Here is a 16,192-nt window from a genome sequence, read left to right on the forward strand (position 1 = left end):
AGACATTTTCCTTTGTTAAAAAACAAATTCTCAGTTAGCAAAGAATCATAGAATCATAGAATGGTAAGGGGTTGGAATAGACCTTAAAGATCATCGAGTCCCAACCCAGCCCTGCCATGGGCAGGGACACCTCCCACTAGACCAGATTGCTCAAGGCCTTATCAGACCTGTCTTTGAACACTGCCAGGGCTGGGGCATCCACAACTTCCCTGGGCAAGCTGTTCCAGCATCTCACAACTCTCACATGAAAAAAATTCTTCCTAGTATCTAACCTGAATTTCCCCTCTTTTGATTTGTACCCATTACTCCTTGTCTTATCAGTACAGTTCTCGGCAAAGAGTCCCTCTCTGGCTTTCCTGTAGGTCAACTTCAGGCACGGGAAGTGTATAAAGAAAGTTCCTGCTCAACTTAATGTCTGAATTAAGAGAAATACATATTTTGCAGGAGTTTCTAAGAGCAGTTCGTGCAACGTTGTGGGAAGCAGTGAATGCTTGGGACTGAAGTATTGGAGGATATAGGTCACAGCAGACTCTAATACAATGATGTATGTTTTCTATAGAAAGAATAGGAAAGAATAAATCCCATCTGTAATAGTGTCAGAGACACAACAGTGAAAGGCTCTGAGTGTAAGAGCTCACACACTGACTTACCTTGCACAGTAAGCTGAGATTATGATTTTTTATTACATGTGCTAATCGAGAGAAATAGGCTTTGTAAATTACAACACCTATGTGAGGACAGAGATAGAGCTAATGCCTTTGATTGTAACATTTGGCAACAATACCTGGGAATGACAGAATTTGTATTGCACCCTGGGTTAATTATGTTTGGACGCAGCCTGTACAGTGCTTTACACAATTTGTAAGATGGGGTACATAAAGAAGTGCTTAAACAGTAAACTAGGTATGCAGGCTGGAGTTTTGCTGGTTTTGTGTGATTTGGAAGTTTTGAAACTGGATGAATACCATACGCTTGCTGATCTTAAATAAATGGCATCAGATAGTGTTTTGGTTGCTTAGTATTCTCAGGAATAAGGAAAATTTAAGATTGAAGGACATTTGTTTTCTTTCTTACTCATCTGCCAGGGAGGAAGGCACATTTTCTTGCAAAAAAACAAGAACTCCTGAAGGGGACTGAATTTGACATAAGACACCACAGCAGATGCTTGAATTCTGTCATGTAATGCAAATAACTCATACTTCTTGACATTAATTACAGGCTCATCAAAAAACAATAATCTGCATTAAAAAAGACAATTCATGATGGGATAGGCACAGCCATTTTTAACTGCTTTCTTCAGGAGACATTATGGTTCTTTGACCTGAAATAGGAGGAGCCAAATTGGTGATGAATGTGTTTTGTTTTTTTTCTTTGCCACATGATCTGTTCAGGAGTCAAAGGAAGACTTTTGTCGTCTTTTATGTTTCATTTCATATGGTATATATGTTTTCCATTAATGTACAACCTGACCATAATATGGCATCTACTTGAATTCTAATAAGTGACTAAATGAATTAAATCAAGGAGTGCAAAAAGGCATGAGAAGAACATTCCAGTTCTTTATTTTTGCTTGGTTTTAATTGATCAAAATAAACAATGTACAGAAAATCAGATTAGATGTTTAACTACTGTTTATAAATGTATAAAGCAAAATACGTTCCATTCTTACCAAAATGAAAATAAGTTCCATGTAAATGAGGATGAGAAAAAAAAGTTAAACACGGAAAAGCATATTCAGATGATTTAATGTTATTGTAAAATTATGAAAAAGTGTGTATAAGAGGTTACAGGAAAAAAAGTGAAGGTTATAGAAAGAATTATACTCGTCAGAATCACTTCTGGCCAGATCTTAGCATGTTAACATGCTTTGGTGAAGTTAGTGAAGCCAGTAAAATGTACTAAATTTACTGTGTATTCTTTATCTGTAAATCTTAGCAGCACAGATTCTTACAGAAACTGCATCCTCAGATGCCAAGATGAGGTGATAGTGTAATTTTTATATACTAGCTGCTTTCCAGGAGGATGTGACATCAAGTTTGTGTTTCCAGAAATATGTAAAAGTGATGAATGAGTCAAATGTGTAATCTGTTTTTGCCTAAGGTATAGCCTTATTTTGCTGCTACAGTTTTACATGGCGCATAAGGATTTCCCTGAATTACCTAAAAACACAAGTAGAAGAAAAACACTACCCAGAAAACATTAGTGTCCAGTACTTGCATTGACCTGATTCACTATGAAAATAGGAGAAGATTCAATGAAGTCCATTCTAGAAAGTTAAAACCATACAAAGCATTGGCTTAGCCACAGCCGTGGGTGTAATACTTTTTTTCCTTTTCACAGGAAAACACATCCCCTCTTCCTCCCACCGTTTCAGACTGTCTGCGGCCTGATGTTAGAATCCCTGTTGCTTGGAGCCAAAATTGTTCCGACTACCCAGAAGGGCTGACCCTGACCCACAGTTTCCTCTATCCTCCCAGTGAGCATGGTTCTTTTTATAGAGAGACCTTAGAAAGTCTTAATCAGCTGGATGTGGGTTTATGTTTAAACATATACTCAAGCACCAAAACAAACTTCTTTGGATCAGCATGTTGGGCAGAAAAAGCTTTCCAGTGTTTGCAGACTGACCAAAAGCAGGGCAGCTGCTACTTGTATCTAAATATTTTCGGTTTAGAACATTTAAGAGTTTTTTTTAAAAGATGGAACAACTTGAATGTGATGAAGACTGGTTGGAATGATGTAAAGGACTGGAAGGAAAGGCTGTCCGTCTTCCTCTGCATAAATATTCATTTCCTATTTTCAAATTTGATAATTATTAGTTATTGAACAGATTGTACAAACAAATTTGGAGATATGTTTGCAGTAGGATCATGCGCTCATGCTCAAATGTAAAATGTAATCGAATTACATGTACCTACAACTCATAGTGACACATTAATCAATTTGTCTTTGTATAGTATTCCATTCATTTATATTTTTGTCTTTTTATATAGACTACAGTTCATCTGATCTTGAACAGTATGATGCCTTACTCACCAGCAATATTGTTCCCATGTATAAAGCTTTCAAAGGTAGGTTGCAAAATTGATTCATTATGATTAATTTTCTGTAATTATGGTTCTGGATTTGATAAAGCTATCACAGGAATTTAAAACATTAATGCATGGCCTGCTGTATATCCAGATGTTGTGAAAATATATTTAAAACTTCTTAAAAGTAGATGTTTGAAAAATTAAAACCACATTTATATGGGGTTTTTTTCTGTGTGTAGTCCCATCTGATTTCTGCTTTTCTCTGCTTACCTGTTTGCTTTTGAATTTGCTCTTCATCTCCTCTGTGCTGTCCTAACATGAAATGCTAGCCATGAAACTCTCATAAAAATTTCCCTTGGGAAAATTCAAGGTGAATGAAAATGGTATTTTTTCTTTTTGCAAAATCATAAGAGAAGACCTCAATGATATTAATTTTGCAATACTCTTTCTATAATAGATCTTTTTATTATGCAAGTGTGGTAAGCTAAATTAACTCTTCCCATCCAGCCCGACTCACATTTGTTTGCAGTCACAGAGGAGAAATTTTCTCTAACTGCTTGTGATTCTGTTTTACTGTTGGGCCTAGGCTCATTTTCTTAGAAAATGGATAAAAAGAGGAATTATGTAAGGAAAAAGGTGGAAAAAACCCAATTATGTAACTATCTTTCTAATACATTCAGACCTCATTTATTCATTCACTCCTGTAAAAAAATAGATATCCAGAAGACCTCAGTGTCTTTAATCTTCCAAGTAAATCAAAGACTGTGAAAGATCCAATTTTTCAAGGAAAACTACAAGAAGTTACCGTAGACCATAAACAACAGGTAAATCAATAGGAGATGCCCTCAATGCCCCAAACCCATCAGGTTTTTTTGCCATGCCAGTTGTAAATATTGGAATAGTCTCACTAGCTTGTATCCGAATTGTATTTTCTGGAATGACATCTGTGAAATAAGCCATATTGTCTAGTGATGTTTGATATGAGTTCTGTACAGTGAAACTAACTCTCAGGTGGTGAATATTCCTCTCACAAAACCATTAGGTCAGTTCCTACTATTTGGCACACTGCAGGTACAGGCAGATCAGCCAGAAATTAATGACCTCTCAGCTGTAGGTTTGTAGCTTCAGCTTTAGATTGAATCATTATACACTCCAGTAGTGGAATTTGCTTTGCAGGACTATAGTAGCATTTACCATGCCTCTTTCAATGGCAGGTGAGAGTATGTCCCTTCTGATGAAATCCAAATTTTGTGTAAAAAAGAGCTGATTTTATGGGCAGTTTAGTTCTGAACTTTTTATTATTAATCTACAGGGAAAACACACACTATTTTTCTTCAGTGGTGAAATTACTTGAAATTTATACTAATTTTGCTTTTATTTTCTTTTTATGGCAGACATATGGGACTATTTCCATAATGTGCTTCTTCAGAAGTATGCTAGAGAAAGGAATGGGGTAAATGTTATAAGTGGACCAGTGTTCGATTACAATTATGATGGCCATTTTGACAGCCCTGATGAAATTAAGCAGTAAGTACATGGAAAAGTCAGAAGTCAAACTCTATGTGATTTCCTCTGTGTTTCCACAAAAATTATTATTTGAAAAGACCAAGAAACAAGTATCATGGATAATGGAGTATTCTATTTGTAATCCTACATCCACTATTACTTATACAACAGGAAATGCTCTTGCAAACAGATACAGTACCATAGAAGTCGAAGTCCAGGTAAAAAAGCTGTGCAGTAACGTGTATCTCTATATGCATGCACAGTGATTAGTGATGAAGTCCAGGTAAAAAAGCTGTGCAGTAACATGTGTATCTCTATATGCATGCACAGTGATTAGTGATTACTAGTGATTAGTTTCCCAAGATTACGCCTAGATTTTAGATTATGGGCCTCTGCAACAGAAATGCTGAGAGAATAGATGACATTTAAACCTGCGAAGACATGCTTAAGCATAATTTTCTCACTTGCTTGTTGGGCTCACTCACTCACTCACTCACTCACTCACTTCCTATTGTCTCAAATGGATGTATTTTACCAAAGGTCAGATTTGTGTGTTTGCCTTCACTGAATAGTGTAACTGGGAATGCAAATGTAACATTCCTGAGAGGTACCTTTGCATAGCTATGGCTTACACAGCTCACTTCAACATCTGACATGTTCGAGGTACACATAAAAGATAAAGACTAATTATTTATGTCAGTGAATAAGGACAGAAGGAAATAAAACCAGAATTAGAACAACAGCTTAGATTAGGTAAAATGCCTTGGGGGAGAGTAAGAGCATTTATGGAGTAGAAAGGTGCTGGGAAATCTGCACAGTTGAATCTGCCACTGGAGATGTTTTATTCAGGCTAGACTTGACCACATCTGTTAAAAATGGTTTGAGAATGGGAAAATCAGCCTGCCACGTAGTAGAAGGGTGGAAGGGAGGGGAGACTACAACTTCCTTCCAAGCAGAATGCTGAAATACCCAGTTGACCACATAATGCTGCCTCTAGTTTGGAATAATCATGTTTTAGTCAGCATGGTTAGGCAGTCATACAGAGCAGTATAATAATTTCAGTGATGGTGTTTTATTCAATACTGAACAAAAAAGCTTGGGAAACATTCAGCTCCTTATCAGTTTATACACGAGAGTGACCATGTTTGCAGAATAGTCAGAAAAGGGCAGCAAAGACATTTTCAGTTGAGTATCCTAAACTGGTTTCTAGAGCACACAGCCACAAGCCATCACCATTCTGGCATTTCTCAATGGCAAGGAGTCAGAAGGTAATTTTCTCATCTCTCTCCTCCAATTCACATCACTGAAATTCTTAGTATGATGAAGGGCAAATATGATGCTCTATCCTGACTCTTCCAGATGTAGGGATCTCTGGCTTTGGCAAAATAGAGTATTGACCATGTTAAGCAGTCCTGTTTCAGTGGGACTGCTTGTAGCACACAGAGTAATCCATGCATATTTGGCTGTTTGTGAAATAAATGGTGAGGCTGTCTATCCCATCAAGTATTTTTTTCAATTATAAAAGAAATTTAAGTCATATAGTATTGAAAGATATATGCTGAGATAAATTCTATAAATTTCTAATTGCATCAGTGGTTTTAATACTTGATATCTCAATAAATGGCTGAATTAATGTTTTGTAGGTATGTAAACAATACAAAAATCCCTGTCCCAACCCATTACTATGTGGTTCTGACAAGCTGCAAGAATACATCCTATACTCCACTGAACTGTTCAGGGTCCTTGGATGCTTTGTCTTTTATCATTCCTCATCGACCTGACAACACTGAAAGCTGTGCTGTAAGTATAGTTCTGCATTCCTGTGTACCAATGAACTTTGTGAACAGATTCTCATTGGAATCTAGTCATCCAGAGAATCTTTGTGAGTCTGTTAAATTAACTCATTCCCCATGAGCTGAGAATGAGCTGAGAGTTAAAGCAATCACCGGAAGATCAAGGAGCTCCAGGAGAGGTAGCTGGAAACTAATGAGCTGATAGGAAGCAAGGAAGAAGAAAGGAAGGTTTGATAAAAGGACTGGGAAATGCTGTCACCTGAGAAGGGCTGAGAACAGCAGCACAGGCAACAGGGAGATGGGATATCTTTATGGAAGACTGCAGGATAAATTTACTCCAGAAGTATCAGAGGACTTTGAGTGTTATTCCCTTCAGTTGCTAGAAAATTCCTTCAATCATTTATTCCACCTCTATGAGAAATTACACAGCAGACATTTGGATCGATGGTCCTGCAGTTAAAATTCATACTTGAGTTAAATAAAATCTCTGTTTACCAGTAACAGAGTAAATCTTATGCCTTGTAGCAAACAAAATAAACTATCTGAGTCTAATATGTATTGTTGAGGCAGCTGAGTGTCTATTCCACAAACTCTGGGTTGCAGAAGGCTCCTTAACTCAGTGTCTATATTGTACAAGTACAGCTGCACAGACTTGAACTGGCCCTCACAGATGGTTTTTATTTATAATTTTGAGCTCATAACTCCAGACAGTGCAAGTTTGCCCTACTTGGCAACAACTTCTGTGTCTCCCCGTTTGTAGTGTGGACAATCCACAACTTCCCAGTGAGATCTTTTTAGTAGTTGAGGGTTGACTAATAATTAATGAATTAGGCTGTATACTTTAGAAATTGACTGTCATTTCTAAAATTTAGCAATAAGCCCCAAATGTCTTCACACTTTATATTCATCATGTTCTTGCAGTAATATACATTTAACAGATCATTTGCATCAGAAGCAGATACTGTTAATGAAAAAGCAAATTACCATCTGTTTGCAAAAAGCCCTTGTAGTAAAGGAAGAGAAAATAATATTTTTGCTTGATTAGCGGTTACATTTTCATTGTTTTCCCCATCTAACCAGCAACTATTGTTGCTGTCCAGCAATGAAGACTGAGCTCCTGTAAGGACTTTTTTTGGGTTGTCAGGTGCCTGTTGCTTGACTGACCTGAGCAGTGCAGTTAATTTGTACTGTAACTAAAACTGTCCTTACGTGTGTGTTTGAAACGTGACTCATGTATTCTGTAGTTAAAAGTCACACTTGCTATTTCAGCATAATTTTTCTTCTCTGTCACTTTGGAAGTGGAGAGGTGAGTAGAAGAGACATCTATTTGATTCTGTTTAAATGACATCCCTAAAAGCAAGGCTGTAAAGATGCCTAGGAAAGCCTGAAAGAAGTTTAACCAACTGGAGGCCCTTAGTCTGTCAAACCAGGTGAAACACTGGTAACTGCCTAACACTGCCACAGAGCAACAGGCAGCCTTTTATGTGTTTGAACATTGTTCTTGTTTGTTTTGACAGGAAAATAAGACACTTTCTGAATGGGTTGAAGAAAGAGTTCAGGCTCATTCTGCACGTGTTCGGGATGTGGAGTTGCTAACTGGGCTTGACTTTTACCAAGAAAGAAATGAACCCATCTCCGAGATCTTACGGCTAAAGACATTTTTGCCAATATTTGAGACTGAAAGCAACTGATTATCTTTGAAAAAAGTGTCACTGCTTGGAAGAAAGAAAATTTAAATGATTTCAGTTTTTCCCTTGCTAAAGTATTTTTCAAATTTGTGTTTTTCAGTCAAGTGTTTTGTGCCAATAAAATTTGAATAATAACTATGCATAAAATTATCTAAAGTGAATTAAATCGTCGTTGCTGAGCCAGGCTTTCAAAATACAGAATATATATTTATTATGCAAAAACTAATATATGATATTACTATAAAAATACATGACATATGATATATTATATATAGTAGTAGTAGTGATTAAATAAAAATGCAAAAGGACATATTTTATAGTGCATACACACCAGAATTATACATTTTATATAAAATACTTCTACAATGGAGTTGAAAAATGAAACAGTTTGAGAGGAGTGTGTGTGTTTTTTCCCCTGTGTTTATCAGAAAGGATATGGTTCTCTAACACTAGCATGTCCTGAAATGTTCTGAATTTCTCTTTCTTGCCTATTAATTCCATGAAAACATATTGAGACTCACAAAAGGTTTATATGTAGTGCAAGTGATCATCACCTGTTTTTTCCACTTGGGTTAATTCATTCTGCCAGTAACAAGTGAAGTGATGTTAGAGTAAATGAGCCATATTCCGTACCCTTCAGAAATCTTAAAACAATCTGAACATGAAGAGGTAAAAGAAATGCTCTACACAAAAGAATTTTATCTTGTATTTATTTTTACAATTTTTACAATTTACTTGTATTTGCAATGGTTTCCTAATGCCTGGCAACAGCAAAATTTGATTTATAGGCTCAGTGGGCATTTTAAAGAAACATGTCAAAGTGTGTTTCAATCTATAAAGCTAACTGTGGACTGAAGGAGGTATGTCTGTTTAAGGAAGGAAGCTTTAAACTTCCAGCCTTTTCTGCACAAAATTCCAAACCCACCACAAGACATTTTTTCTCCCCCCAAGTCTTAGATGATCAGTGTATGCCCAGGCACCAGACAGAGTTTAGCTATACTGATCTTAAAATCACTATGTGGAACCAAGCTGAATGTAAAGATTTTTATCTCAGTTAAACCATTACACCATCGTGGAATTGTAGTTCACCACTTTACAATGTTGTGGCATCTAAGTCCGCCCACCTAAAGCAAATTTCTGCTAAACTGCCCCAGTTAAGAACACAACTGGTTTTTCACTGCATGGTAAATCATATCCTAGCTCTAGTAAAAAAAAATCTACACTCTTACTCTGGAAGAGTGGGACAAAAGAACAGTGACTGAATATGTAAAGTGGATTGGGTTTCTTTTACTCTGAAATGCTGAGAAATTCAAAAGTTAAAGTAATAACAAATAGACAATAAGACAAAATAAACACACTGTATTTAATTTAAAAACATAATCCTCCTTTGTTAACCACTCTCCTTTGTCCTGAGATCTAAGAATGTTGTTTCTGAATATTTCAATCTTCTGTTTTCTAGGGGATGTGAGTATAGCTTTCCCAAATTGGTAAGCCCTTTGTTTCCGTATTTTTCAGCCAGTTTTGAAACTCCCGAAGCTGAAGTGGAATAGGCACAAAGTAATCTGCTGACTGTAAAAGCAGATGTTGCCAAGTCTCAGCTCTCAGAGCCACCTTACATGTGAGAATTAAAAATGTAAATTCCATAAAATGTGATTTTCCATAGACCATTATTGAAGCTGAGAAACTGCGTGCTCCTGTAGACATCAGAAGTCTGAACTCTGGAGGACCTTGCTGTTTCCCTCTCTTATGCTTGGGTCCTTTTAAGTTTTGGAGGATTAGAACCAAATCTCTAAGCAGATATAGAAATTTGGCGCTACCTATATCTAGTCTTTTCTCTGTAGCAAGGCAGAGTAATAATGAAAGAAAGTAGGCAAGGGAAACAGCCTATCATGCTCCAGAAAAGGCAGACCAAGGAAAAGCTTAACTGATGTTTTTTTAGTAAGTGCTGCTATTTCCTAAACACCACACCCTGGCTCTGTGAGACTGTCTATAAAACAAACCTTTTTTGTTCACTTAATATTTATTACAGAGACCGCTGGCTTTTTGTCAGTACCCCCCTGAAGTACCTTCAAAGCTGAGTGCAGACACTGAAGTGGCACAGAATACCCTTTACCTTGGACATGGTCCCTTAAGGGAAATAGTGTCAATGGATATATATAGAAAGGGTTGTTTTTAAAATTACCTCCTGTACTGGTCCTGCAATGTTTGTACATAGGATGGTGGTATTTTTCATATACAACATGTGCAATTGTGTTTGTAAGTACAGATTTTTTTCTATCCTCACTGTGCCATTTCTGTGCAGTGGGGGAGTTACTACCTCTGGGTGAAAAGCTGTCAATAGAGAGGCAGGCAAATCTGTCATGCCTCTGGACCCAAAATCTTGAGAAAGTGGAGGCTCAGGAGTGTCCTCTTAGAGCAGCACTTGCCTGTCCCATCACAATTTCCCTGGGGAGGGAGAAGTGAAGACTACTGGAGTGACTTTCCTTACCATAGTCTAAAAGTGGCAGGAAATACAAATCCTTCCCAGACCCTGAAGCATGAACCAAAGGACAGGAGTGTTCTCTGAAGGATGAAAAGTGCTGGGTGGAATTCAACTTAGTATTAGCCAGGGTCAGGACTTGGGACAGCTGTGGGTTTGACGTCAACCAGACTTAAAGCAGGAGAAGTGCCAAGGACACCAATTGCTTATGAATATACATTAAGGAGACTTGGCAGCTGATGTGTCCCACAAACCAACCTGCTCACTGTCCAGGAAGCTCAGCCACAGCCTGCTTTGCCTGTAATGCTTGGGAGTTGAGAGAAGAGTGAGTGCTTCCTAAGACTGGCTGCAGAGAAGTGCATTTCTCCAGGTCGTATCCTATGTGATAGAAACATGGCTGGGAGGAAGTGTACTTCGGCTTTCCAGAGGCTTTCCAAGGAAAGACAAAATTGCTGAGCTTTCTAGCTTGCCTCTTATCAGTGAGTCAGATTGTTGCCTAACAGATGGAACAACTCCCTAAAGGGATGTGTGGTTTTGCACGAGACGAAGGACCGTACAGAGTGGTGTTACAAGCCAAGAGGCAGGGCAGCCTCATCTGGGCAGCTGGGGGGCACAGTCTTTCCTTCCTACCAAAGAAGAGGCTCAACTAATCTGACATTTGGCAGTAAGGATTCCATTTCTCTGCCTGGTCATACCTCAACAACAGATCCCAGAATCACAGTTACAGTGACAGCAGGAGATGATTTAGAAACCACTCTCTCGGGAAGGCCATGGCTGGACAAGAGAATTTTGACCACTTTGTGATTTCAGTGGGATCAGCAGTTCACAAACAGATTTTCCAACCATACTAAATCCAGCTGTGCTTACAAAGCACACAGAAAAGGCAACTGAGTTAAAAATGTTGCATGACTGTCTGTGGTGCCATAGCTGAAATAAAAATGAGGTCTACATCTGGGTCCACATTTTGATGGGGGCATGAGCCAAAGTTAAGTTCTGTAAATTCCTTAAATCAAACCCCCAAGTTTTTCTTCCCCTCATTCTGTCCTTTCAGTTACCTGTGTTCTTCTAAACCAGCTCCAGAAAGGATATCCACAGTAATTCAGGAGGATCTCTGAATGCCTACAAGGTCTAGTTATAGGGCAAGTTGGGGGCAAAACCTGAAGAGACCTGTATGTAACTTGAAGGTTAGTCTAGATGCATTTTACAGATCACTGCAAACATAGTGGATCTTAACAAACCAAAGCTTCTTTCTTATGTTTAAGTTGAATCTCCTGTATTTCAGTTTGTGTCCATTGCCTCTTGTCATGTCACTGGGTACCCCTGAGAATAGCCAGCCTCTATCCTCTTTGCACTCTCCCTTGTACTCTTCATACACCTTGATAAAACCCACCCTGGGTCTTCTCTTCTCCAGGATGGCCAGTTCCAGCTCTTTCCCCCAGGGTCTCCCAGTCTCTTTTCTTGTAGAAAAGATAAGCCAGTACTTTAATTACTGTGGTAGCCTTTCAGTGGACTTTCTCTAGTAAGTCCGCACTGAGCTCCTGTACTGAGGAGCACAGAACTGAACCCAGAACTTCAGGTGTGGCACCACCAGTGATGAGTAGAGGTGAAGGATCATTTCTCTTGACCTGCAACATGCCTCCCAATACAGCCCAGAGTATCACTGGCCTTCCTTGCCCCAAGGGTACATTGCTGGCTTGTGTTCAACTTAGTGCCTGAGGATCCCCATGTCCTTTTCTGCTGGGCTGCTTTCCATCTGGATGGCCCCCAGCATATGCTGGTGCCTGGAGCTGGGTACTCAGACTCAGAGCTCTGCACTTCCCCTTGCTGAACTTCATGAGGTTCCTGTCAGCACGTTTCTCCAGCCTGTTGAGGTGTCTCTGAATGCAGCATGACCCTCTGGTGTTACCAGTCACTCCTCCCAATTTGGTGTCATCAGCAAACTTGCTGAGGGCACACTCTGACCCATCTGATATGTTGGACACTTCTGGAGGCATTATAGGCCTCTAGTGACTACTCAGCAATGGGAACGCCTCAAGGGTCCAAGGCTAAGATCTGTGCTTTTTCAGGAATGCTTTTTGAAGACAGTGGATTTTATATACTGCTCTGATTTTTTTCTTAGTGGCAGAATGCCAGCCTGTTATTCTTTAGGCAGAATAAAAGTTTTCTTGTATTCCTGCAGTTCAGATATGTCAGACTTTTTTGTATGAGCAGATTAACACCCATCAGCACAGATGAAAGCTGTGTCAGTCAACTGTAAACATAAAAAACTCAATTTGATCAACCAAAAAAAAACTTCTAATAACATCTATGGAAACTAACAATCTTTCTGTCCTCCTCTTATTATCACATACAGGTCATACCACAGAATTCTCTCTCGAATCTCAGGAGTAACCAGCTCTCCCAGGGAAGAAGGAGGATTTATGGAGAATTGCTGAGAAAAAGCATTTTGGAAAAGAAAGCTCTGTTTGCTTTTCAGGCAAGCTAGTGAATGTAATTTCCGTAGATTCAGCTGTGCTGGTTTGGACTTTTTTCCTCATTCTTGTTTATTGTCAGGGGAAAAGCTGACGGAATTGTGTCTAGCTACCAAAACTACATCTGTGAATACCATTTCTATCGTCTCTAGAACATCTGAAATATATTGCCAAGAATGCAAAACATGATTCAGAAATGATACTAAGTTTTAATTTCTCATGATGAATTTTTCCTTCATTTTAGGGAAAAGGATGCCTTTTCTGCATCTGGGAACACACTTTCATGAAGTAGCATATTCCAAAGAGGTTAGTTTGCAGTCCTCCTTTACACTCTTCCCCAAGGGGCATCGTCTGCATCTTCTCATGTAACTAGTTTATATTCTTTTTAACTTTGTTCAGATTACAGATGCTGGATATCTCCCTAGCACCGTTAAGCAGTCTTCACTTGCAAAGAGGAAGAAGGTCAAAAAACAAACCACTGTCTGAATGCAGAAAAAAACAGAGTATTGAAATTTTTTGTTCCTTGGTGTTTTTAAAAGCTTAACTGCAGACCCATGGGAAAGGTGAATTCAAGCTGTTGCTTACTCTAATTCTTTCCACAGAATGAGAGATCTTGCCTCACTTCCTTTACTCAGTTATGAGTTAGATTGCATTTTATGTGGTATGCAATTCAGTCTTATGAGTAGTACAAAGTTTTGGAAGCAGTTTGGCTGCATAGGCTAAGGAAACACATATGATATGAGCTCGTATTTGCTTCAGTAAATTTTAATTTTGTTACAGCAAATTTTAATTTGTGAACATCTCCAAGAATTTTCAGGTGCTGTTTGGTGTATCAAACTTGCTTTTGGTGGTTTGGCAGTTGTTTTGCTTTTGGTGGAAATAATTCCCTGTAATCTTGATTCCTAAAGGTAGTGTCAGACAGAGTGACAACAAACAGGATGCTGTCTGGTGGGAAAGGAGATGGCAGGGAGGCATGTTTCTAAAAGGACTGGTAATGTTTCCTTAGGAAAATGTGGGCTGTGGAGGACACAAGGACTGGTCAGTGACTTCTCCTTGTAGTTGACCTACAATATTGGGTAGAAAGAAACCGCCGAAGTTCCTGTTTTTCTGTGTAGCGTGTTACTGGCTGTGTCTGCTGTCTAACATCTTTCCCATGGTTCCTGCTCATCATTTCTCTTACTCCAATGTGTGTTTTTGTCTATTCCCAGCCCCAGTCATGTTTCTCCCCATCATCTGTGTCTCAGTGTGATCTTTGCCTTCTCCAGCTGTTGCCACTTGCAAGGAAAGAAGTCTCAACTCCTTTCTCCAGCTTGGCCCTTAGCTTATGGCTCCACTTCTTCCTTTGCCAACCATGCTTCCAAAACCATTAATTTGGAATAAAGTCAGTATGTGAACTAGCTTCATGCTCAGTCTTTGGGACTGTGATCACTGCTACCCATGCTTTCTCAGACCAGAAATCATATTGCTTCTGTAACTTGGGATTTTCAGAAAGTTTAGTGTAGAGGTGATGAATTTAGTTATTGAAATCACATAGCTTCTGACAAAGGAATGGAATGAGCTATGGGAAGCCCAGAAAAAAGCATTTTTCCATTACAAAAAAATTTAACATTTTATGATAACATGAATGGCATCATAACTGTTCTCTGAGGTACAGATTTAATTTAATGTACTTGTGTAAAGACCCTTAGATAGAAAATTTCTGTAGGTCTGAATACCTGTGTTTGAGAACTTTTAAGTAAGCACCATTGCATGTGAAATGCTGCAAAACCATATGGGTTACAGAAGTTTATATAGTTTTTCTTTTAATGTATTCCTCACAAGGAAAATGCTTACGAGAAATAATCCAGCAGAAAGGTTATCAGTGGTACTGCCAACTGTTCTATTATTAAAAGCTACCAAGTATTACCAAAAAAAGTGCATAAAAGAAATGTGAAAGCTTTATATAGAAATAAAAATACAATAAAATATTTTTGTATCTCACATAATAAGCACTCTATATTCCAAAATGCAGGGAGAAATTGCTACCTGCTGTTAGTGCAGTTATGGAAAGTTCCCTCTTTCCCAGTTATGAATAACCTAACACAACCTTCAGCACAGTGCTGCAATATTGCTAGACAAATTTGCTGATTGATTGCTGTAAAAAATGGCACCTTTTGAAACACAATTGATACATGACATAAAGTCAAAAGAAAATCTGAATAACAGGAACTTTATGAAACCCACTGTAAGAGAGATTATACTTCTTCATAGGAATTGATTTTCTATTTCCTATTACATGTTTCTCTACTGTGATTAATGCAGAATAACTGCACTGCAAAATAGCACTGAACAAAGTTTGTTCTGGCTGAAGCTTCTGCTTTATGAATCACTGAATCCAGAGTCTACTTCTTGTCCAACCAAGCTGCACAGCTATTCTGGACAGCTATAGCATGGGATAATGACATATGGGACATGACACATCAGTGTCTTGTTTATGCTCAAGGTTTTTCCTGTGTGACATCTTGGTTTGTTTACTGAGGTTTGAGGTTAAACTGAAGAAAACTGTGATTTCCTCCTGGTCTCTGATAATCCATTTGCTTTTTAACTGCTCAGTGTCCTTTGTGAACTACTGTCAACTTCTCATTGCTTTGAATGCAAATGAGGTGTTCCAGGTGTATGTATGGCCACAGGGGCTTGGCTGCACTGAGGAACTGTGGTGATAGCCTAGTGGGCAAGTAGAGGAGAGGAAATAAAGAATGGCATAATTTCTTCTTCAGATATTAATTCTGAATGGTTTCACATATATCTACTTATGGGTTTGGCCAGCTCAGACCAGGGGACACAAAGATTTTGTGTAGACCTGGAATGATAATCAGTGGCAGTGAAATTTCCAATAAAGTGGTTTTAGTCATCCTGAAGCCTTTACAGAGTGCACACAGGGCTTCAGAAGACTGTTATATAACAGTAAACTTGCTTCAAAGTTAAAAAGGGTGTGGCTGCCACTGGTGACACCTCCTATCCTGGATTGCCAGTAGTCAGAAGCTAAACAGCTTGACAAATAGTGATTCAGATGGCCTTCAAAGGTGGTTCTTGGAGGTAGAAAAGAGTCGACCTCATGTAAGGCTGGCAAATGCACATTGATGATAAATTTCTGTTGGATTTTAGTACAAAAAAGGGGCTCCAAAATATAAGGGAGCATTGTAATTCCAGTTAGGCGTGAGGTGATTTCTTTTTGAAGCAAAAGCAA

At 38.6% G+C, this 16,192-nt stretch overlaps 1 protein-coding gene across 3 annotated transcripts in view; it reads left to right on the forward strand.

The window, feature by feature from the left end:
- The window catches only part of ENPP3 (ectonucleotide pyrophosphatase/phosphodiesterase 3), a 37,135-nt gene extending 27,788 nt beyond the window's left edge, over positions 1-9,347 (forward strand). For 2 of the 3 annotated variants that reach the window (XM_008637965.2, XM_017739787.1), the window contains 5 exons: positions 2,341-2,476; positions 2,991-3,068; positions 4,424-4,556; positions 6,179-6,335; positions 7,846-9,346. In XM_008637965.2, coding sequence (XP_008636187.2) covers positions 2,341-2,476; positions 2,991-3,068; positions 4,424-4,556; positions 6,179-6,335; positions 7,846-8,019 — 678 coding nt within the window. In that variant the 3' untranslated portion in view covers positions 8,020-9,346. Of the gene's footprint in view, positions 1-2,340; positions 2,477-2,990; positions 3,069-4,423; positions 4,557-6,178; positions 6,336-7,845 lie in introns of all 3 variants that reach the window. The other variant, XM_017739786.1, reaches the window with a different exon arrangement.
- The last annotated feature ends 6,845 nt before the right edge of the window (positions 9,348-16,192 follow it).

Source organism: Corvus brachyrhynchos, unplaced genomic scaffold, assembly GCF_000691975.1.
Source record: "Corvus brachyrhynchos isolate BGI_N302 unplaced genomic scaffold, ASM69197v1 scaffold14, whole genome shotgun sequence".
Classification (NCBI taxonomy): Eukaryota; Metazoa; Chordata; class Aves; order Passeriformes; family Corvidae; genus Corvus; species Corvus brachyrhynchos.